Source organism: Strongylocentrotus purpuratus, unplaced genomic scaffold (genome assembly GCF_000002235.5).
Source record: "Strongylocentrotus purpuratus isolate Spur 01 unplaced genomic scaffold, Spur_5.0 spur5_scaffold_14, whole genome shotgun sequence".
In the NCBI taxonomy this organism is placed as follows: domain Eukaryota; kingdom Metazoa; phylum Echinodermata; class Echinoidea; order Camarodonta; family Strongylocentrotidae; genus Strongylocentrotus; species Strongylocentrotus purpuratus.
In genome coordinates this window covers 17,991,895-18,014,854 of record NW_022145599.1, presented here as the reverse complement: position 1 = coordinate 18,014,854, position 22,960 = coordinate 17,991,895, and the positions used below count along the sequence as shown (strand labels likewise).

General features: G+C 39.9%; 1 protein-coding gene across 2 annotated transcripts in view; it reads right to left on the bottom strand.

Moving 5' to 3' along the window:
* LOC100893707 (myosin phosphatase Rho-interacting protein) overlaps positions 1–22,960 on the bottom strand; it is a 93,130-nt gene that overhangs the window by 21,298 nt on the left and 48,872 nt on the right. For both annotated transcript variants that reach the window (XM_030984351.1, XM_030984352.1), the window contains exons 5-12: positions 20,220–21,257; positions 19,347–19,436; positions 16,169–16,222; positions 11,489–11,560; positions 10,470–10,559; positions 7,249–7,926; positions 3,597–3,743; positions 341–2,200 (exon numbers count right to left, since the gene is read on the bottom strand). In XM_030984351.1, coding sequence (XP_030840211.1) covers positions 341–2,200; positions 3,597–3,743; positions 7,249–7,926; positions 10,470–10,559; positions 11,489–11,560; positions 16,169–16,222; positions 19,347–19,436; positions 20,220–21,257 — 4,029 coding nt within the window. The remainder of the gene's footprint in view (positions 1–340; positions 2,201–3,596; positions 3,744–7,248; positions 7,927–10,469; positions 10,560–11,488; positions 11,561–16,168; positions 16,223–19,346; positions 19,437–20,219; positions 21,258–22,960) is intronic.

The following is a 22,960-nucleotide window of genomic DNA, read 5'->3' as shown; positions in this document are numbered from 1 at the left end:
AGGGTGAAGAAGAAGAATTGACAGATACATCATGATCAAAGCTGGAAATACTGTTTGATGGGCCAGCTTGCTCTATGGCTTCCATATGTTTCTCAACTGAATCTATCTTTCCCTCTAGTGCATTTGCCCTATGGTGTTGAAGCTGACTGCGGCTCTCAGCACTCCCTAGAACTTGTTCCACTTCCATCAACTGGCTATGAATCCCACTGCTTTGTGAATTGTGTGAAGTGTTCAAGCCAGTGCCACTCATTGCCCCTAAATGAACCCCACTAACATTAATGTCACCATTACCACCACCAAAAGAACTCCACCCAGCCTCCACCGAGGTTAGGTCTCTCACCTTGCGTTCTGCCAGGCCCAGCTTGCTAGTCAGGTCTTGGATGCGCCTACCCATCAGCTCGAGCTGTTCCTGCTGGCTCTTCTGCTGCTGCTTAGCTTCCTCAACATTCTGCATATGCTTCAGCTCCAAAGCATCATAGTTATCCTGGGAAGACTTAAGCTCGTGTCTCAACCGCTTAAGCTCCCTGTCGCCCCTCTCAACCTTCTGTCCCAGTTGTTCCATCTGTTGCGTCACCTCAAGCATCTTCTCACCCGATTCCCGGTCACTCTTGGCTAGCGCCTCCTCCTTCTGAGTCAGCTTGGACTGTAGATTTACAAATCTCCTCTCCAGTTCTGAACACATTTCATGCTTTTCAGCTAGGAGCTGCTCCTTCTTAAACATATCTTCTGTGTACATGCTTTGAACCTTCTCAACCTGAGCCTGCAATAGCTGAACTTCCTTCCTGGCAGCCTCCTTCTTGGCTTCTTCTTCTGATTCAGTACTGCTAGCATTCTTCGAGGCTTCTCTAAGCAATTCTAGCTCAGACTTGACAGTGGCCAGTTCTGTTGTTAGTTGTTTAGCTGACTCTTCCAAGTCAACTTTACTGTGTAGCACACAATCAAAGTCTCCTTCCAGTGTTGATTTTGCTTCCTCAGATTCTTTCAGCTGCTGTTTAAGTACATCCACACTTGCTTGGTCCCTGCCAGTCTGTTCCATCAAGGATATCCTATCTGCATCCATTCTCTTCATCTCAATCTGCAGTCTCTCAACATCTTTGTTCTTCCCTTGCAGCAGTTCCATCAAGTTCTTAGTGTCCTCATGGATTTGAGATGTGTGGTGCTTTTCTTCGGTGGCAACCCTGAGCTGCTCTGCCATTCCCTGCATATGTTCTTCCAGCCCCCGTCTCGCAGATGCCTCCCCGCTCAACTTATCCTCCGACTGCAGTCTTAACGTGGCCTCTTTGGTCAGCTGTATCTTCAGGCTTTCCAGTTTTGCCGTTGCCTCTTTAAGTCTGTTTTCTAAGTCCACATCACCTGCAGACTGCGCTGGGGCTTTATCACCCTGCCCTTCAAGATAAAACTCTGCAGACTCGGTGAGAAGGCCGTCATACTTCTTCTGCAGCACAGATTTTTCTGAAAATTCAGCCTCCAGCTGTTCACTGAGTTGTTCAATCTGCTCATCTCGCTCAGACAGTTCCATCCTCATGTCTGCAAGCTCGGTTTCAAGCTCACTCTCTGAATCTAATCTTAGAGGGGTTTCTTGAGACCTGGCTTGCAGCTCTCGCTCGGTGTCCTGTAGTCTGGTCTGGAGCTGTATGTTCACACCCTGCAGTTCTTGTTGGTGCCTCTCCAGCTTGAGTATATATTCTTTATTCCCTGTAGCATCTTCTCCTCCTTTGGCTTCTAACCTCTGCTTGTAGCCTTCCCTCTGGGCTAAAAGCTTCTTGATAATTTCCTGAGATTCTTCCTGATTCTTTTCCAGCTGCCTCATGGTTTTGCCCTGTGCGGACATTTCACCTTCCCACTTCTTAGCCCTCTCCCTGTACTCCTTCTTCTCCCCTTCTACGATCTCAATCTGCTGATTCAGTCTCTCGATCATCGTCACAGCTTTGTCCCTCTCCGTCTTCAACGAGGACCGGGCCTTGCTCAGTTCCTTCTCGCTCTCCTGGTAGTCCGAGACGAGCTTCTCGAAGCGGGACTGGATGGTCTCGCACTCCTTGGATCTCTTATCCAGTACTCCTGCCGCCGTCTCGAGCTTGTCGTGTAGCTCTTCCTTCTCATGTTTGACGAGTTCGCTGGCGTTGCGTGCCTGCTTGACTTCCATGTGAAGGGTCTGGTTCTGCAGTTCCACCTGACTTAGTTTCTTCACCACTGTCTCAAGCTGCAAGATAAAAACAAAAACAAGAACATATAATTACTTACATGCAACTATGGTATCATAGTATATCAGTTCAGTATCAGTCACTTCATCATTGGGGTAAAAATGAGCCAAAGACATGTCAAAACATCAAATATCAACAACTCGAAATGTGACCTAATGGCAGCTGGGGCAGTAACCACAACAAAATACAATAAATACAAAGCGTAGTATAAATCTTCTCATTACGCATTGCTAGACAATAATCCTTGTACATATCAGTACACACTCGGAGTGTTTTCCTGAGACTTACACAAAATCCAGTGGTGTTCCAGGCCATCAGCTTGACACTAATTATTTTCACTACCAAATAACCCAAACAACAATTTGCGCTACATTCAACTAGCCGTGTCAATGCTACTTCAAAATGTACAGCCTGACTTCTTCAACTGTCCAAATCCTTCGTAGTCAGTGTTTAAGAACTGTCCCAGTGTCACGAAAACATTGCCAATTTGTGTCCAAACACACGCAGGATACATTGTGTCATGGTATTGCCTCGGGCTATGTGCATGACGAGGCAAGCATGAAGCACATTCTTGTGGGAGGGCATGATGACTGATGCACACTGAGGATTCATGTCTTAGAGTTAGATGATATCTTCTTAATCCACTTCCTCATCTATTAATAGTTTGCTGCTACCCACATTCTTAGCAAAGTTTTCATGTCTCTATCATTGCTTTAACATGTACATACATGTAGTATCTATATAAATTCTATTGGAGGGATATTTTGAGCTCGTAATAAAAATTATGACTGTAACGTATTGTACGATTATGGTTTTAAGGTACCCCCCCCCCCCCCAACAAAAAAGATTAAATAATGGTAAACAATGAGGGCGCTCTACTTCATGAAAATATTCCAATGTGAAACTGACTGTAAAGCGCAGCCTTGTTATGACAAAATAATACATTTCTATCTAGACTTAGCTCAATTCTGCTTCAAATTAACTCTTCAACCTAGTATAATCTCCCTATTAGCACAAAGAATCATTTTCCAACTCCATGAACCCAACTACATTAGTTCTATCCAGCTAACCTAACCTTATTCTAGAAGGCTCTCTTGCACAGGAATTTCTATGTATGCGTAAAGAATGCAAAAGAATAAACATGCAATGAATAAAGAATAAACATTGGGGGGCGGGGGGGACAGGGGCAGATTTGACTAAAATTTTAAATCCTTCAATACAGGGGGCGTTTCACAAAACTTGTCATCAGTGACAAATGGCAGTTTTTGTTATAAGCTACTGAAATCCTTGCTTCTGATTGGTTATCAGGCAGATTTGTCACTGATTTTTGTCATTTGTCATTGAAAAAAAGCTTTGTGAAACAGGGGCCCCTGGTCTCTTGGGATATGAACTAACCTGTGAGACGAGGGCCTTCTGTTCATTCTCATTGTCCAGTGAGGGTTGTCTCTGGTACGTGTCAAAGCTCTTCCGTGGCAGGCTGTTCTCGATCGGTATGCTGTCACCCTGCTGCTGGTGGTCGATCTGAGATTTCAAACTGTCCGCCTGTTGGGAAGAAGAGTCAAAGAAAGAGGGACAAATGTATGGTTAATGAAGTCAAAACCTGCTTTAGCAATCACCTGTATATAAAGACCATCTGTTTATGGACACCACATTCTTGGTTTCCCTTGAGAGTTTCTCACTGGAGCACTTGCATTAAGGAAACCTGGACACAAAGACCACATGCCTCTGAAGAATACTTTCCCTGTTATCCTTGAGCGGTCTTTACACACGGGTTTCAGGGTTAATCATTCGGTGTTGACCCTCTCATTACCTAAGACTTTTCAGACAACTTTAGTCTGTCAATTTTTTTCAAACTTAATCATCAAAGACCACTCAAATGATATCCATGTAGTCTGTACTCTCTTTAAACTGGTCTCTGGCTTTTTAGCAACATAAATGTACATATTTGTTTATAGAGCGGTGGCTGTTGTGCAGTATAGAAGTGAAATATTTCTTCATAACAATGCAGCTCAACTCTCTCATGTAGAATGCCTACTAAATTGAAAAAAATAAAAATAAAATCATGTGTATCTTTTGAGAGAATAAATCAACAAAGAAAATAACAAGACATAACTGTTTTCTAACCCTAGGTGTCAATTTGAAAAGAAAATAAAATCTTAGTCTGATACATTAACTTTAGACTGGTCTAAAAACACATTTATGGCATCTGATGTTGCTCACATTGTGAACAAAATAAATGATGAATTTGATCAGCCACATGATACAAACAAGAATGCCCTTAAGGATTTACATATAATATAATACAAAACATATATTTTTAAAGCTCAGACTTATATTCCACTGTGCTGCAAGAGCTATTGATGTGCTTAATGTACAACATAAAGTTAAATGAAAAGATGTGCTTCCGGTTTTGATTTAAAAGTACTTGACAATGCTGATTTCCTAATTTCTGATGGTAAGTTATTCCACATTTTGGGGGGGCCTGTGCATGCAAATCCTCTATCTCCCAATGTTATTTTTGATATTTGACTAGCCGGTGTATCACAGACATTTTGACCCAGTGACCCATTTTGACCCTAGGAAGACATGTATTTTAAATGTCCCCTCAAGGGTCTTACTCACTCAGTGCACTCCATCGATTAAAACTATTTAACACATTACAATATGACCTACATGTGATAAACATTGCTAAACCAAGATTCAAGGAAAGGTTTAGAGTCTGTACACTAAATGTCATGTCTTCACTGTTTTCACTATGATCACTATCAAATTTGTTCGTACAGGAATAGCATATTAAATGTATCATGAATTAACACAAAGAAATGTATTTTTGGGCACAACCTATCTACCTAGCAAGCTGCTACTTCAGGTCTTTTAAAATCATAAACTGAAAGATTAATGGGAAGATTATTTACACATATGCCAAGAAAAGCATAATTTCAAGCATAATCCTAGACAGTATGACGTTGATATTTCCCCCAAGTGTGTACATGTTTAACAACTCAAATATCAAATTGAAAATTCATTTGTAATTTGACTTTACCTGGATGAATGAGGGAGGCATTCTACTGTAGGTATAAATCAATACTTTCAAAGAGTACTTCAGAAACACCATAAGAAGTTTTAAAAGCACAATACCAATGGCATAGCCTAGTTTTGCCAATTCACAGATCAGAATGACCAAGACGCCATGCAAGAGAATGGAAGCCTGAAGTAAATCCATGTTGATATCTTGTGCATTGTAATGCCGGGAACTTATTCTACTAAAGTGAAACCAAGCGGACATTCCGGAAATGTGATACCATGTACTACCAGCAACATAGAGCAAGTTCTACGAGGATAGACTTATCGAGCGTGACAAGTACGGGTAAGAATGAATAAGAGGTATGTTTGTTTGATTGTGAATAAACAAAGACGTGCTGACCTTTGAATGTTTTTGTTTGTCTGGAAAGAGTTGAGAGGATTGCTTGAAAAGGGAAAGGTGAAGTTTATTTGCACTGCTTAGTAGAAAATTACTGAAGCGGGAAGAATATTCAATGTGCGGGCTTGGTGCAGACAAGGAAAGATATGAGGAAAGTCAAAAAAGGGGAAATGGGGAGACAAACTTGTATGGACATGTACTTGAATTGTACAAGAACAAAAAGGGTTTGAGAAAGGGAGAATCACTAAAAATTTAAAGAGATGGCTAAAAAACTATATAAAATAAAAATTTATAAATCTTCAAAACTTTTTTTTTTTATCAGATTAAATATTACATGTACATGTAGGCTATTAACTTTCACTTTCCACCAACCCAACAACTTGCACTTTGTTTAAAAAAAATTCAGGTAACACTATCTAATGCCAAAAATCTTATTAGCTTTGCACAAAAAAAGGTAGAAGAAACAAAAATGTAAAAAATGATTCAAAGGCATGCGTTGACTCTTGTCATATTTCAAATAAATTTATCAAATGCAGAATACATGAAATTACATGTTTGAAGTGGAACTCTGCCAATTCGGAATGCGATTGTGAATCACAAGTTTCTGGTCATTTCAATGGCTCGTTTTGAAACTGATAGAAATCATATGCTTCGCTATATACATGTACAAGTAATACTAGAGATAAAGATGTTAAACTCTATGCGTAACATTAATCATAGCTAACATTCATGACTTTGAAGTGGCGACGTCTTGCCTCGCGAATGACTGTAATATCGCTCTATTGTCCTTCAGACTACAAGATACACTTCCTCAAAAGGAAACGGTTCCCCTCTTCTCAGCGGAAGGCAGCCTCCTAGTTCCTCACCCTCTTTTCTTGGCAGATGTTTGGCGTTCTTGAGTGACAACTCAAAAGCTCTCTTCCTTCCACACTCTTAGATGTTCCACTTTGTTTTTTTATGGAAAACTGAGAAGTGCTTCACAAAGACTAAGATCGACTTTAAGTTGAACTTAACTATAGCAGGCTATTCATACCACTAACTGCTCTATCCATTGTCTCTCAATTATGATCTTTAGATAACATTTTTTCCTTCAATAATGAACTATCAAAAAATGTAAATTCTGTAGATTTGTGACCATGATTTGTACGTCACTTGAGAAACCAACGCCAGGAATGGTTAGAGTAACTAGTGGCACGAACGGTCTGCCATATTAAGTCCAACTTAAAGTCGATCTTAGTCTTTATGAAACACTCCTTAGACTCTTTTACCAACTATACAAACCCTGCTGTGTGCATTGTTGACCAAAGCTAACATAGGAACTCTAATGTGACATGAAAATAACCCATTGGATACTGAATGATCCTATTCTTAAATATGCTTTAATTACAGGAGCTACCCGATTCATGTGGGAAACCCAGGATAAAAACCAAAGAGAAAATTTCCTTTACTGCAAAAGTACAGCATATGTTCTTGCTTACTAAAGGATGTTGTTTGGTTCTCCAAACAATCCACATCTTTTTCCTCTTCTCAAGCAGGATGCAGTGATTCAATGTGTGACGCATGTTCTTTAGTCCTACAAGTCTTTAGTCCTACATCTATTTTCAAATCCATGTTGTCGTTACTCACCTCAATTTTCTGAATTTGGATGGGAGACTCTGCCCTGAAGGTCCGTTCACTTCTGGTTGATGTTGATGATGTCCTCCTCACAGGCGGCTCCTCTATCCTGAGTTCAGTGGGCGTCGGGGTACTCGGAGGCGTCTCAAACACTTCACTCGACGTCGACGATGACCGACCATTCATGGAAGACTTGGATGAACTCTTTTGCAGTTTAAAGTCGTCCCCTCTCGACGATCTCCGCGAGCGTCTCTCTTTAGATCGCATCGATCCCGGTCGTTCTTGGAAGGCTGGCTCTCTTTCAGTGGGGCTGGAGGTTTCACTGATTCGACTGTCCAAACTGCTCTTCCGATGCCTGGACGTTAGGTCTATCGTGAGGTTGGACCTTGGGGCATCGATAAAGTCCTGTTTAGGGAGAGGAGTGGGGATGACGTCTGGAGTAGACGTTGGTTGAGGAATGGGCGGAGGCTTCTCCAGCAAGATCAGCGTTGACTTTTCTTGCGGCGCGACGGGAGCAGCGTCGACTTGAACAAGGTTGACGGGTTCCTTCTCCAGGACGGGTTCCTTCTCCGGGACAACAGGACTTGCTTCTTTCTGGGCGGTCGTGATAGCTTTGTTTATTGCTTGAATCCAGTTGGTGCGGATCTTGCTGGTCATTGCCCCCAGTTGATGGACAGAATCGTCTTCCATCTACAGAGAGGCAAACGGAAGAAAGAAAGAGAGACCATGGTGCGATTAATCACGTATCCAGTACGACTGCTCCAGTAGCAAGCCTTGCAAAATGATCAGCTTTTGGCATGAGATATGAAAACTTTCAGATAAACTCCCTGCATGTCGCCTAGCTCTGCTATACACAAACACAGGCATTGACAAACATACATACAAAATTAATAGATACACATTACTAGCAAACCTAACTGTAATCTGAGCTCACTGACAACGATCAGCTCATCTCTGTGGTTCATTTATTCAAAAAAATGATCAGCTCAGATCATTATTGGATTTAGCTTAATGCCCTAGATTTCCTCTAAGCCTCTTGTTACAATGCCGCACGCTGTCAGCCACTGCTATTTGGTTTCCCACGGGATTAACAAGTTACTGATCATTCTGCGTTTCGGTTAAAAGTTTTGATAACATCGTCATATCCAAATGAAAAAGATACTGTTTGAGGCAGGAAGGAGTGCGAAATTCAATGGACTTGCATGAATGATGTGGATCCGAAGAAACGTGATAGGCCACATATATAGGGGTAAAGAGCAAGTGCAGAGAAGACAGCTGCACCCCTTCCCTCGTTAAACCTTCCCCCTATCTTTTCCCCCAAATCAAACAGTTGTAACCCTCCTATGTTCGCACTTTCCTCTATCTTTTTCCCCACAAGTTGCACCCTCCCTTTGACTTCCCCCATCCCTTTTCCCCCAAAACCAATAGTTGCATCTACCCTCATACCTCTGGCCCTATCCCATTCCCCTATCTGAGCAGTTGCACTTATTACATCTTCCCCCTATTCTTTTCCCTGACCAAACAGTTGCACCCCTCCCTCATTAGGTCTTCCCTTATCCCTTATCCCTTACCCTCAACCATAAAGTTGCACCCATACCTCATTAGATCTTCCCCCTATCCCTTACCCCTAACCAAACAGTTACAGTTTTCTTTCATTGAGACCTTCCCGTTATCCTCTCCCCCAAAATCATTCATCCCTGAGGATAACATGAAGCATAGTATCAGAAGGTTCTTAAGCTAATACCTTCCATCTGTCTTTTAACCCATGACCTGCTATTGGTTCAACATGTTGGAGGAAAACCATACTCAATGTGAAACAACAATGCGAAGCATCAAGCATCATTACACAGACTAGAAGGAAATTAATAGGGGAAAGACATAAAACAAGTAGGTCGCAATCCTAGACAAGAGAATTTTACCTCAACCAGGTATTGGAGTTCAACATGAAGCATTGGAAGGGTTTCTTTGATAGAGAGTGTGGTTTATATTGAAAGATTGTTGCATCTTACTTCTTTGAGAAACATTAAAGAAAACATAAAATATTCTTCCAGTATCCAATTGAAGGAAAGAGATCTCTCAGGTTTTATTATTCATATACCCAACACCAGTTTTTGTTTTTGTTTCAGATCAATTTTGTTTTAACCATAAAATTGTGACAAAGGGATTTGGGGTATCAAATACTCAATGCTTTGAAGGTGTAAAAGGGGAAATGTAATTCAGGGTAACCTTTCCCTGGAGAAGACCAATTCATTCATTCTTAATGAGAACTTGAATTTTCAATACCTTTGCAATATCATAGAGAGAGAGAGAGAAGGGGAATCAAAAAGCAATGTGCCCTGATACGGAGTACTAAAAGAGATGGATAACTTTATCACAGTCACCCTAAAGATCCTATCAATGCCTTGCTGACATAGATACAACAAGGCTTGGCAACTTGGGCATTGTTTCACAAAACCTTTTGTATCTTCAAGTTCACCTACATCCCATTGAAACGTGTGTTAAATATAATAAACTTATTTTAATAGGTTGTCAGTGAACTTGTACTTCCTGAAATGCTGCCCTGGCAAAATGCTGCCCTGGCAACAAATAACCTGGAAGCTATTAACAAGTCTGCTCCAGGATCAAAGTTCCTTAGACGAGCGCTGATAACCGATTTTCTTTCTTTTCTTTTTTTCAAATTTCTAGGAGCATTTCTTGACCCAGAAGCTACTACGATATCTGTTTGGTGGCATCCCACGACCTGGAAGCTGTTAACAATTTCTGGTGCAGGATGTATTGTATATAAGTACTGGTTTATGATATCTGTTATACCATTTAAATCCTTTAAAAAGTAATCCCCTTTCCAACTTTACGCTATCTGTTTGTACCATTTAAATTCTTCAAAAAAAAGTAATTATTTTCCCAACATTACAGAAGTATCTGTATTCATGATAAGAAAACTTTATAGAAGACTTTGGGTATATGAATGGATATACAGGAGGAAAGTCTTGGTGTTTAACACTGCTCAAGTAATTAATTTAATTTCTGAAGGAAATGCCTAATGCTTTGACTTCTTGACAGTTTTTAGTAGCCAAGAGTTTAAACCAAACAACTACTACACCTCTTCATTAGTAAACATTACCCTTCATCCTTTCTGCTCTAAGAAAAAAAGAAAGAGTGTGTTCAAGAGAACATTATTTTTGTTTTCTTCTTTGCAATGGATGAAGGTCTTTTGAGGTTTGCTTGACCCCTACCTTGACCTGGAAGCCATAGTTTCTGCTAGCGGACGTTTCAGTTGCTTCCTTGCACTGTGCCAAGTCCACAGCTCCGGCCAGATTGCTTGGCTATAGAGGAAAGATAATATAATTGACAAGAAAAGCAAACAGAGATGAAATTACGATGGGTTAAAATCTTAGCGGTGTTCACATGGCATCATCAGTTTTAAAGTGAGAGTTTAATAACGCGATAATAACAATGACACAGGTTCACATGGCACCAAAACTACTGCTCGATGTTTTAAAGTATGATCTCGGCAAGCAGTCCTTGTAACTACAAGCTGGTGAAACCTCGAAATTAATTGTATCCGCATGGCAAATAACTTCAATTGAAGACACCCCACCCCCCCCCCCCTAGTTGTCACATTAACCATAAGATGGCTTGTGGTTTAAAAGTTTGAGTGTGTCCGCAAGATGCATGACTAAAAGATAACCTTAAAGTTTAAAATTATGAGCTAAACTTATAAGTTTACAGACAGCCATGTGAACCTGCCTTTGCTAGCTTAACCTTATTTCAAGATGCCATCAGCATCATTCTATGACACAGATTAAAAGTTTCATGATTTAATGTCTCTACAGAGAGCACACAAATAAAACAGGAACATGGTCTTGACATGTCTTTGGTTGTGTTTTGAACTGCTTTCATTGCATGTACCGCAAAGACATGAAACGTTGATGATGTTTGTTGAGGATATAGAACATTCAGTTGGAAGACATAAAAGAGGAATTACATGTGGGAAATCGTACAAGATTATCACTACAATGTATGCTTTAATTTTATATCTTGACTCAGTATCTTGTAAAGTTTGTATACACTCTTTCACAGCTTGACGCTGAATATATCAACTGAGTTTCGGGCTAGACCTTCATTACACCAATCTGATAAAATGTAATGTACTTGAAAATATGATATTCTCTTTCCATTGATTTGGATGCCTTATTTACATTATCTTAGACAAGCATGTTTTAAAAGTTATTTTATTTTCGAGTATACATACATTTTCATCGCTTGAATCTTTGAAGTGGCTGAGTTTGTTGTCTCGAAGTACGAACCAGTATTTGTTCCAATCCTGAGGCAAGAGAGAAATGGAAAGCAAAACAACAACAAAGGTATAGCGTTAATATTGTATTCATAAAAAAATGTGAATTCACAAACATATAGATATAGAAATGTTTGTGATGATATAAACGAGGAGGACATTCAAATCTATCAGAGTGGAGGAAAATTGATTGCCCCAGTTTTCTTTTACATTTATATACATGTAAATCTTGACCGCACATGTGCTTGTCTTTCTGTTTCTCACCAAATATGTCCTATCTCTTTCGTATGGATCCCATTTTCCTGTTATAAGAAGTGTTTCTGTCAAACTTTAACTTGCCTACTTGCCTTATATTGGGGTAGTATGCATGGTAGAAAACTAGCCACAGTTACAAGGGAAAAAAGAGGAGGAGGGAAGGGGGGGGAGAAAGAGGAGAAGGGGTGGGGGAGGAGGAGGAGGAGGAGGAGGAGGAGGAGGAGGAGGAGGAGGAGGAGGAGGAGGAGGAGGAGGAGGAGGAGGAGGAGGAGGAAGAGGAGGAGAAGGAGGAGAAGGAGGAGAAGGAGGAGAAGGAGGAGAAGGAGAAGGAGGAGAAGAAGAAGAAAAGAAGGGGAAGGAGAAGAAGAAGGAAAAGAAGAAGAAGAAAAGAAGGGGAAGGAGAAGAAGAAGGAGAAAAGAAGGGGAAGGAGGAGGATAAGAAGAAAAAGAAGAAGAAGAAGAAGAAGAAGAAGAAGAAGAAGAAGAAGAAGAAGAAGAAGAAGAAGAAGAAAAGAAGGGGAAGGAGGAGGAAAAGAAGAAAAAGAAGAAGATGATCAAAAGAGATGAAGATAGAGAGAGAGAGAGAGAGAGAGAGAGAGAGAGAGAGAGAGAGAGAGAGAGAGAGAGATGGATGGAGAGTGGGAGAGGTCATAAGAGTGTGGACTGCCTACTACCATTCACCATGTCTTCCGTCTTTGATGTTACAGCTAACCTTGCTATGTTGATATGTTAGGGGCTTTTACAGGGTGATTGAGGGTTGTGCAGGGCCAGTGAGGAGCTGTTATGGAGGGCGTGTTCTGGTGACATGTTTACCATAAACACTGATGGTATGTTTTGGTAAAGGTCCTATCTTGTGAAGTTGTTACTGTGAAGAAGTTGTGTTTCAAATTCCTGAGGTTTTCTTACAACTTTGGGAATGTCAAAGAACTATCAGGGGACTTGTTCTGAAATTTAAAGGGAATATCAAGCACTGTTTAAAACTTAAAACCATAGGAAAAGAGTGGTTTCTGATCTTTGGACAGACCATTTCATTTAACAAACCCATACACAGTGTAGCAACCCTAAAAATGTACCTGATTCCCTCAGTTCTGGTAAAAAAAAAACCTAACACTGCTATATTTTCCTTCTCTGTGTCCCCTTTTTGCAAGTCATTGTCTGCTGTACACTTTTTCAAAATTCATTTTCTATATAAAGCCCATTGCCAAGATACGATCTCTGTTTCTTCTTTTTGAGAGGACATTATCTCTTTGGTGACTGAAAAAAGACAGAAGACCATCTTAACTCCATGGGAGGAACCTAGACAGAGAGAGAGAGGCTAATACAAACATCCTCTAAAGATCTTGAACAACAAACAACAGGACACAAGGTGTATCCCCAGATGTCCTCTTTACAAACATTCACCTGAAAATTTCACTTTCTAACTTTTTAAGATTTGTCATTGTTTCATTGATAACTACGTAAGACTCGGAGGTCTGTTTATCGAAATATATTAAAGGAAATTTGGCTTACAAGGAGGGCCTAGAATAATTGAATACAAATTATAGTCAAATTCTAATATCATGTATTAAATGGGCTATTATTTTAATGTCACCGCCTATAAACCAATCAACACACTCACATGTATTTCATATCCTTAATGATGATAGCCCCTACCACATTTGGACTACAATGAAATGCTTCAAAAACTTAGAGGTATCAACTGGCTAATCTTGTGCTTAATCTTATATTAAGAATGTGCTAATGACCCCTTTTTTGTACAATAACCACCCCCTCTGTTAACCCTCAACAGCATAGGGCATTCTTCATATGCAAACTTTTCCATGATATTTCAATATTTGTAGGACATAAGTAATACCGTTTAATCTATGGAATACTATTTATCTTTTCTCATACCCCCTCCCCTCCCACACCCCCAAAAATAATAACACAGCAACTACATGTATATATATAGGAATATAATCAGATGAGGTCATCTTTTGGGGACAAAATCTGGATAACTTGAGCTTGTTTGAGCACTGGTCTAGCATGTAAATGTCAGACTCCACCTGTCTGGGGTATCAGCTTAGTGAAAACCATCCTCCTCATCCCTTTAATAGCCAAGTGAGCGATTACGAAGTTGATTTGTTTTGGCTAGCTGGGCAACTACACCTGTGCAAAATCAACAGGCATTGCAAACCAGCCATGACCTGTCTATCCATTCAGAAAAGCACGGATACATTTGTAGGTCTTCTGTTCTTTTCAGGGAAAAATAATTAAATAATTAAATATACCCATGATAAAAATAAGTTTGATGTACTATTGTTTTGGTATAAAACAGCAAGCTAAATCGAGCAACAAGAACAAAAACGTGTTGTGATTGACCGGGATAGGAAATAAACTATTTGGTTAAAATGTGGTGACTCAATTGTCTAATATTTTTGTTGATTAATTCAATTATTAATATTACAATAACCTAATATCATTATGTTCTCTATGTAATTAGAAGCTAATACCTCCTTGAAACTGATCCAACTGTCCATTCTCTTACCCAATCTTTCAGTTAATTCCAAATAAAACAATCATGACGAACTCCTAACCTTGATGGTAATCTAGGCATTGCATGCAAGGCATACTTGGCCTCGGTCCTAAAATACTATTATTAGATTATCTAGCTCATAATCACTGATGTTTAAGACAAAAGGAAAATAATTAATTATATAGGCCTCACTTGAAAGTTTTATAGTTTAGTTAGGAGGGGGGGGGGGGCAGGAAGGAAATATGCCATGAGTATCTTCTTGATAATATGTTGGAAAGTGAATAATGTAAATCCACACATTTTTACTAAATTGACTGACATTTTACAGAAAATAAACATGTGTTGTTCTCTTATTTGTATGATTATGTGTTTATTATTTTGTTTGTTATTTTTGGCTACAAAGAAGTTTCATAAAAATTGGAAAATTCTGAGTTGCGGTTCATTTATTTTGCAGAAAGAAATTTAAGGTAATCTAGATTAGAATGTAAGAGGGGGCGGGCAATCCAAAATAGATCAATTAACTTATAGACATATTTGTCGAGTACCTTGAAAATCTTAAGTCAACCGCATGATTAATTATCTCACCGGGTTTCTGGATACCAAATGCCCTGTAATAACTACTCAATTGTACAAGCCACTTCCTACTCGTAAACCAATACGGCTACGAAAGAACCTTGGAAAACGTTTGGAGATCAAAGAAATCCAGGATTAAAAGATACCTTTCAGATCCCTGCCGTCGATGAGAGTAAATTTACCGACTTCATGCCTTTTTACACACGAGTAATCTACAGACGCTGGATTAGTGCTTAATCCTCATGTCTAAAGGACTGTCACATGGCTACATGACTAGAACAGGTGACTGATGCCCTGTTCACACTGCAGGTTTTTTTTTTTTATTCAAATCCCGTTCAAAGAAACGTTGTATGAAAGAATCATCTTAGAGCAAAATGGGCATACAGAGGCTGGATAAAAACACTGTATATAGAAATATTGTATGAATAAACTAGTTTTGAAGATGTAAGTTGATATGACAGCTGACCAATCATGACTATGCACTCATGATAAGCCCCGCCAAGTTATATTTTCATAACGGTACGACGTTCACATCAGAACAGGACTATGCTTCTCGATCAATTTTTCATTGAATACAATGCTCAAACATGCGTTTCACTATACGTTTCTGTATACGACACTCAGACTACAGAGATGAATATTCATTGTACAGCTATACCATTAATAATGGTAATCTGAATGAGGGGGGGGGGGGGAACGGCAACTGGGTCTAGGATAAACGGGAGGTGTAGGATTACCCAATTTACAGAGATATGGGGACCTCACCAAGTTCTGTAAAGGGAGACACGATTTGTGTGACCCAAAAGTTTTGTCTCCAGGTTGAACATATGCTAACATGAAAATGTATTAAAAGACAAAGCCATTGTTTGAAATGTTCTAAAAATAATAATTCAATGAACATAAGACTTGTAATGACTGTTCAGGAACGCCAAGAAAAAGCAATCGACACAACATGGAAATACTTCAAGAAAAAATTATTTTGTGACATAAATGAAACAGATTGCCTGATAAAAATTGGCTACAATGACCTATAATGTAATCCCACAGCTTTTGAAGGCAGGGCCCATCATTAAAAGGGATTTTGTTTTGGGGCAAACACTGTCCCCCCCCCCCCCCCCTGCATAATTTCTTTTTTTTTTAATGGAGGGAAAAATTCAACAGGAACAATTTGCAATCCTTATCCTAAACCTACATGTATATCTTTTATAATAATAATAATAATGATAATGCAAAAAAAAAATGATGTATGGGATTGTCTCCATTTCATTATCATCCGTGGTGTTGTTATCATTTACCTCTTGTTCTGAATCTCTCTTCATGAGCCATCCATTCTTGAGATGCAACAGACCCTACACAGGAGAAAATAAGAGAGGGGAAGAGAACAATATAAAGAGATAGATTAATTGATTGCTTCAATATAGAATGATCATACAAAGGATGAAATATGACAGACAGAAAATCAATTAATTAATTCAAATTTGTCTGCTCAGATCAATAACCATATGAACAATGATAATCAATAATGTTCTTAACCAAACAATAATATTTGAAAATGAAATTATAGCAAGCAGAGAAGTGGAATCCATTACAGGTAGTGTGTGTGGAGGAAAGAAATAGAAAACAAAAAAGAAAGGGGGGGGTGAAATAAAGGAGGGGATTAAGGGAAAAGGTAGAGGGGAGGGAGGGGGGGACAGAGGGGGAGACAGAGGGGGAAGAGAGGGGATACAAAAGAGAGATATGAAGAAACAGAGAAATAGAGAAAGAAGACAGGAAGAGATTTAATATAAACAAAAAAACACAGACAGAGAGAGAGAGAGAAAGAGCAAAAGAAAAGGAGAGGAAGAGACAGAGTAGGAAACACAGAGGTGACATGCTAAATCAGGAAGAAAATGGAACTAGGGAGAAAGTGGCGGAGTAGCAAATGAGAACAGAGAGAAGAAAGAGAGAGAGAGAATTGAGATGCCATTATAAATCAGAGGGAATATTCATCTCAATTACTGCTGACTAGCTTTTGATGACAAGAACACATGTTGACTCAAGAGAGGCCTAGGAGCCCGGAATACATCATCGTCAAGCGAGAGATACTTTGTGCATCATCTCGTAATGACTATAGATAGAGAGAGAGCATGGAAGCTTGTGTGGATAAAAATCCCAATATTACAGTATGGTGTATAACTATGGCATATGTCAATTCATCTGTTTTTAACAGGGGATGGTCAAGTTTACAAACGTACACAAATTTGAAGCTTCATTGTTTGTTAGAATGCATATACTGTCCACTGATATCAGATAGTCACGATCAACCCTTCTAAACTCACAACTCATCTTTAATTCTACTTCACTTATAAATAATTGATACTTGATATCATTCATGGGTGTTCAGAATCTTTAATAGTTCTCATCCCAACAAGATACTTTGATTACCCATTTCAATGTATATATATTTGCATTTTTCTGTTGCATCAGCTGAGATAAAAAAAATTCCCATCAATTCTGAATATATCACAATGTTAATAACTTAGGGGAATATATCATTCATACAGAAAAATCTTGTTGAATCTTCAAAATTACTAAAAATAACTTTAATTGCTTAAAACATATGAAATCAGTATTCTTCCTTTCATAATATTGCGCTGGCATGTCCATCTTCTAACCAGGAATGAAGTTTTTCCATGTAACACGGTAGAATCCTCCCAATTACCCTGCAATATTGCCAGCCGGAGATTACGGTATCCTTAAGGACAGGAAGATATTGGAATGACGTCTGGATTTTCAATCACAAACATATCAATCCCAAAATGATTTGACCGGCAGACAGGTCTATCCATTATACGCACACTGTCTGCCCTCGTCTGCGGAAATCGTTAAGGGTATTACGGATGCTCCTTTTGTCGATTGCTTCCCCTCCTTCCCCCTCGTCAATTTCAAGGAAGGCAGAGTGCATCGTGGGTAACGCCTCTCAGCAAGGGAGCCGAGGGGGCGTGTTGTGTTTATGGATCAAGTTCATGCGAGAAACTGGTGCACGTTGTGTGGGAATTGCAAAACAGTAATAATAATAATCAAAACGGTGCTTATAAAGCGCTTACCACCAAAGTCTCTAAGATTCTGTTCTTCATTTTGCTTTCACTACTTCGAAGAAAAAAAGATTTTCATCTGCTTTCAAGATGATAAAGACGGGCAGATTTTGATTCTTATTTGATTCTGAGTCATTCTCTGAGTCATGTATAGTTTTCGGTCATTGAGAAAGACAGTGACAAGGCAAAAATTAACCCTAATAGAAACGGTATGAAGAGGATCAAGCTAAAGTAATACTTGTGGATGTATCACTAGTGCTTCGCATGTTCTCAATGGCAAAACACTGGCCCACATAATTTGTCCACTTGGGATTCCACCCCACAACTGTCATCACATTGACCTATCCATTTTCAAAAGTATTTCAAAACTACATCTATACTATCCCCTTATCAAATGTGCAGTTAGGTGCCCAGTTGGATCCATGGTAGTTTGACAAAATAAAGAACAGTTTAGAAAAAAAACTTGAGATGGATTCAAATAACAGTTATTTTTCTTTCAATATGCTCTTTCTACTACTCAGATACAGAAGGTTGGGAAAGATTGAACATAGCTCAACAAAAAGTGAGAGGGGCTAGAAATACTTACACCAGAATTTGAAAGCACATACACGTTTGGCCTTTCATCACTTGCAAAGGGCAAATCTCAGATAGAGGGTCCAATGTTAGACCACCTCCAAAGGTTCTTCTTGGGAAGAAGTCTTCAAACTTACTTGAAAGGCTATGGTCACGCTTACCTTCTTCTTCGCAACTACTACATTCAGAAGGTGAAGCTCATCCAGGCATCCATAGCACGAGTCGTCATGGCGACCCTTCGACAGATACCCATCACACATCTTCTATGACTTATGTAAATCCCTCGTACGTAGAAGTATCCTACTTTAATGGAGGCATATATTCCAGTGGGCCACCTACCAACTTGGAAACGTGTCCTATGTATGTAGTGTAGTTATCCTCTTGGGCTCTTTCAGAAGAAATGAACCTCGAAACCATGTGCTCAGTTCTCTCTCTTTCTCGCTCTCTCTGTCTGTCTCTCTGTCTCTGTATCTCTCTCTTCTTCTCTCTTCCTCTCCTCCTCTCTCTCTCTCTCTCTCTCTCTCTCTCTCTCTCTCTCTCTCTCTCTCCCTCTTTCTTTCTCTCTCTCTCTCACTTAAAAACAACAGCAAGTTCAATGTTACAGCATCTGGCAATGTCATAACTTCCACTGCTGGGGAGATGAAAATGTGTTTGTGCAGCACTTTCAATCCCCTTGAACTGTATAAACATTTAAAAACTACAGGCTTATGGAGACTGGGTGGTTCCTAACCTGAGTCAAAGAAATTAGTACTCAACGTGTTTGGATTGAGGAGAGTAGATGGAGTGTTGAATGAAAAATAAAGAAAACAATAAGAGAGATACCTACCGGAAAGGTTTCCGCAATCTCCTTGCGCTTCAAGTCTTCATTGTCCGCGAGATTGGGATCCGAGCTGCTCCGTTTTAACCTGGGCATACCCTGCACAGATAACAAGGTAAACACACAAAAATGTTTGGTTATTTATTACTATAATGTCTGCAGAGTGAAAGGATGAAAGAAGAAGGGGGTAAGAGGGGGGCGGGGGGAGAGAGAGAGAGAGAGAGAGAGAGATTATGTTTCATTTTGAAAATGCAGAAATAAAAACAAACAAACAAGATACAAACAAAAAAGAGAGAGAGAGAGAGAGAGAGAGAGAAAGAGGGTGAGTAAGAGAGTCAGGGAGAGATAGAGGGATGGGGAAAGAGGAGGGGTGGAGAACAGAAGAGAGAAGGGTAGGATAGGAGCGACGGATGGTTCACCCAAATGTGACACAAAGATTTAGGATTAATGCTCTGTCTCATAATCACTGATCTGCTATATGACAGCTGCAAAAAAGTCTAACAATTGTCATTTACCCGACAGTCGAACAGATGTTTTTCTGAATTCCATCAATTCAAAAAACTGATAATTATCACGATAAACTTTAAGATAGGACTTCTATAAGATGGAATATTTGGATTGCATTTGTCAATAAATATATACTTCATATGTACATTCTCTTTCCCTGAATGCCAAATGAATTAAAAGCCAACATACATACAAGACAAGGGAATTCATCTGTGATCTCCCATGTCATTTTCTTCTTCATCCCGGAAGAAAAATATACTGTATAACTTAAACCTAGGGGAGGTACCTTGAATGAAGAGTGCTAGAAATTTAGGACAACACACAAGGAAAATTTAAGAGTATTTTGATACCATTTCCACCTCTATCATATCCTACCTCTGGTGTACTTTTCCTCTCTGAAATCGGGAACGGCACAGAGCTGCCGTCCAGCGTGTGCCTATTCCGTCTCTCCTGTTGATGACGTCTCCTCTCTATCGTTCTCTTGCTGGGCGACTGCGTCTCTCCCCCTTCGATCAACGCCTTATTCATTTTCAAGCGCGCCCTCTTGGGAACGTCCAAGCGCTGTAGCTCTTCCTGCGACAGCAGGTTCTGAGAGTTCGTGTCTGCTTTGGACGGCGGCTGCGATTTCTTCGTTTGCGACGAGTCGGTGGTCGATTGAGAGTCTGATGGTGAAACGCTCCGGTCACTGATACTGGACTTGCGGGAGGAGGATGCCGTTGTTGTCTGTTGCGTAGGAGACAACCTGGGTGAAACGTCCTTATTGTAAACGTTGTTATTGTTCCTGTGTAATAAAGGTTCTGAGCTATTGGCCTGAGCGGGAAGGGAATCCCGGTGTGATGGGAGAACAGAGTCGGCCTGGCCTTTGAGTTCGGCTTCCAACTCTGAAAGGGCAGATTCCGAGTGTCTACTGCGCATACCTGAATTCTTAGAGCTGGACCCGTCCGACGATACCGGTCTCCTTGATGATGACGACGCATCGCCTTTCCCAGAGACCTCCTGCTCATCGCTCCCAAGCGCATCCCTGACCTCTGACCTACCCGTTGTCGTGTGACGCCGATTCAACCTCTCCTCCCTGTCCTTCTTGGCTGATGAGTAAGATGTTTCTGTAGAGGTGGTCGACGGCGTCTGCGCTGAGGGTGTCCTTCTGACCGTCTGTTTCTTGTCGTACTTCTCTGGACGATGCTCGAGGGCGCTGTGCGATCTTCGGAGGTTTAACTTCTCTTTCCTGGCAGCTCTGCTGGAGGCAGTGGAGATGTCGGTCGTGTCTCTGGCAGTGGTCAAGGGGATGTCCGTTCCGAGCTCATCCTCTCGCTCTAAGCTCTCGATCTCAGATAAGGGGTCTTCACTGGACGGTGGGACGTCGGGTTTGGCCTCCGCTTGCTCATCCTCTATCCTCTGGGGCTTCTCTGAATCCTGGAAAATGGTAATAACAAGCAACAACAAACGTTAATGTTTAGATCCATGAATTATTTCTACAGATTTATTCATTTTACTTCCTTAATAAAGACAACTGCAGTGAATACAAAGATTTACACTTTTAGTTCAAGATACTGTTTTATATCTTTGAAATTGAATTGATTTTTCCAGAGCTTTGCACCCTCTTAAAAAAGAAAACCACTGCTCCAATAAGAGACAGATAATATCTCCTGCTCAAAACATGTCACTCTTGTAAGCTCAGTAATTCCTTTGACATCAATCTTTAAGTGAATTTATCTATAACCTTTTAAAGGGCATCTAAAATTGGAATTTTATTTCAAAGAATCTTTTTTTTTTTCTTTTGAAGTAAGAATCATGCTTACACATTCAAACTTATGGGGGGAAACTTGTGTTACAAATAAATAATACACATAATTGTATTTTAAAGGTTTTATTCTGAATTGCTGGGTGCCCTGCATTGACATTGTGTCATCTTAACTGTTCCAAAGTATCTTCAAAATGGCTTACTAATATAGGCTGTATTTCCATCCTGTCACATAGCCAAGGAAGATTGCACATTGTAAATTGCAAATCACAAATCTTAAATATACATGCATAAAAAACAATATGAATTTACAACCCTTCGCATACCAAAGGACCATATATTACATGACCCAGAAAATAAAAATAATGGTAGGAGTTGGGGGAGGACGGGTCTGATTTATGTGTTTACTGTCTCTTTTAAAGCAACAACCCTGACAGAAGCTCGTAAAAATGTCCCAGGTACATAGAGGTAGGGTCATATAGACAAACCTGTATCTCTCAACACCTAAAATATATTGCTCTCTGCCAGTGTCTATTTATTTTTCCGCTCCGCGTAGGATGATATAAATACTCGGGAAGAGGAACCAAATGTGCAAAATGAACCGTGGGATCGTGATCGAATCGAGAAACAATGGCCAATATTTCAGGAGCCTTGGAAAATGTGGCAATGGGATAGCTATAGAGTAAAAGTGGGTGGAAGGTTCCTTCAGATTAGGGTCTTAGAGTTCAAGTCTGTTTTTAAGGCTAATTTCCATCATTTTGCAGACATAGCTATCAATTTTACAATTGTAAATATTAGTAATATACAACTTCACATTCTAACCATGGTAGACGTCATGATAAATTGTGAGAAAATGTTAAAGGAAGTATCTACTCAAAAGGGGGGAAAGAACTCCCCCTCAATCAAATTTTAGAAGAATGAGGAGGCGAAAGCAGGAACAGGGAGAAGAAGTTTGAAATAATGATGAGATCAGCAGATAAATTGCTCTTGATAACATAATAATAACCAACTGATATCTAGTTTTTGTTTATAAACAGCCATAGCTTGTATAGTGGATCATTGTTGATATTGAAAGCAACAAAGAGTGAACTCTGACCATTTGGCATGCACATGTACATGTAGAAGCTCACAGTCACAGGAAAAGAAGGTCTTCCTGTCTGATCTCCTACCCCTGCTACACGTATATAATCAGTATTGTACCTCACCATCAACTAGGGAAAGTCCCCTGATCAATATATTGCAAGGGCTTGTTTTTGTGCAATCACTATTTCACAATCGGAACTGGTTCTAAGAGTTCCATGTACACGTAGGTAAGCCCGTTGCAAGTAGACCTACCACCAAATCAACATACCAATGAGTGATTATTGTCCAAGTT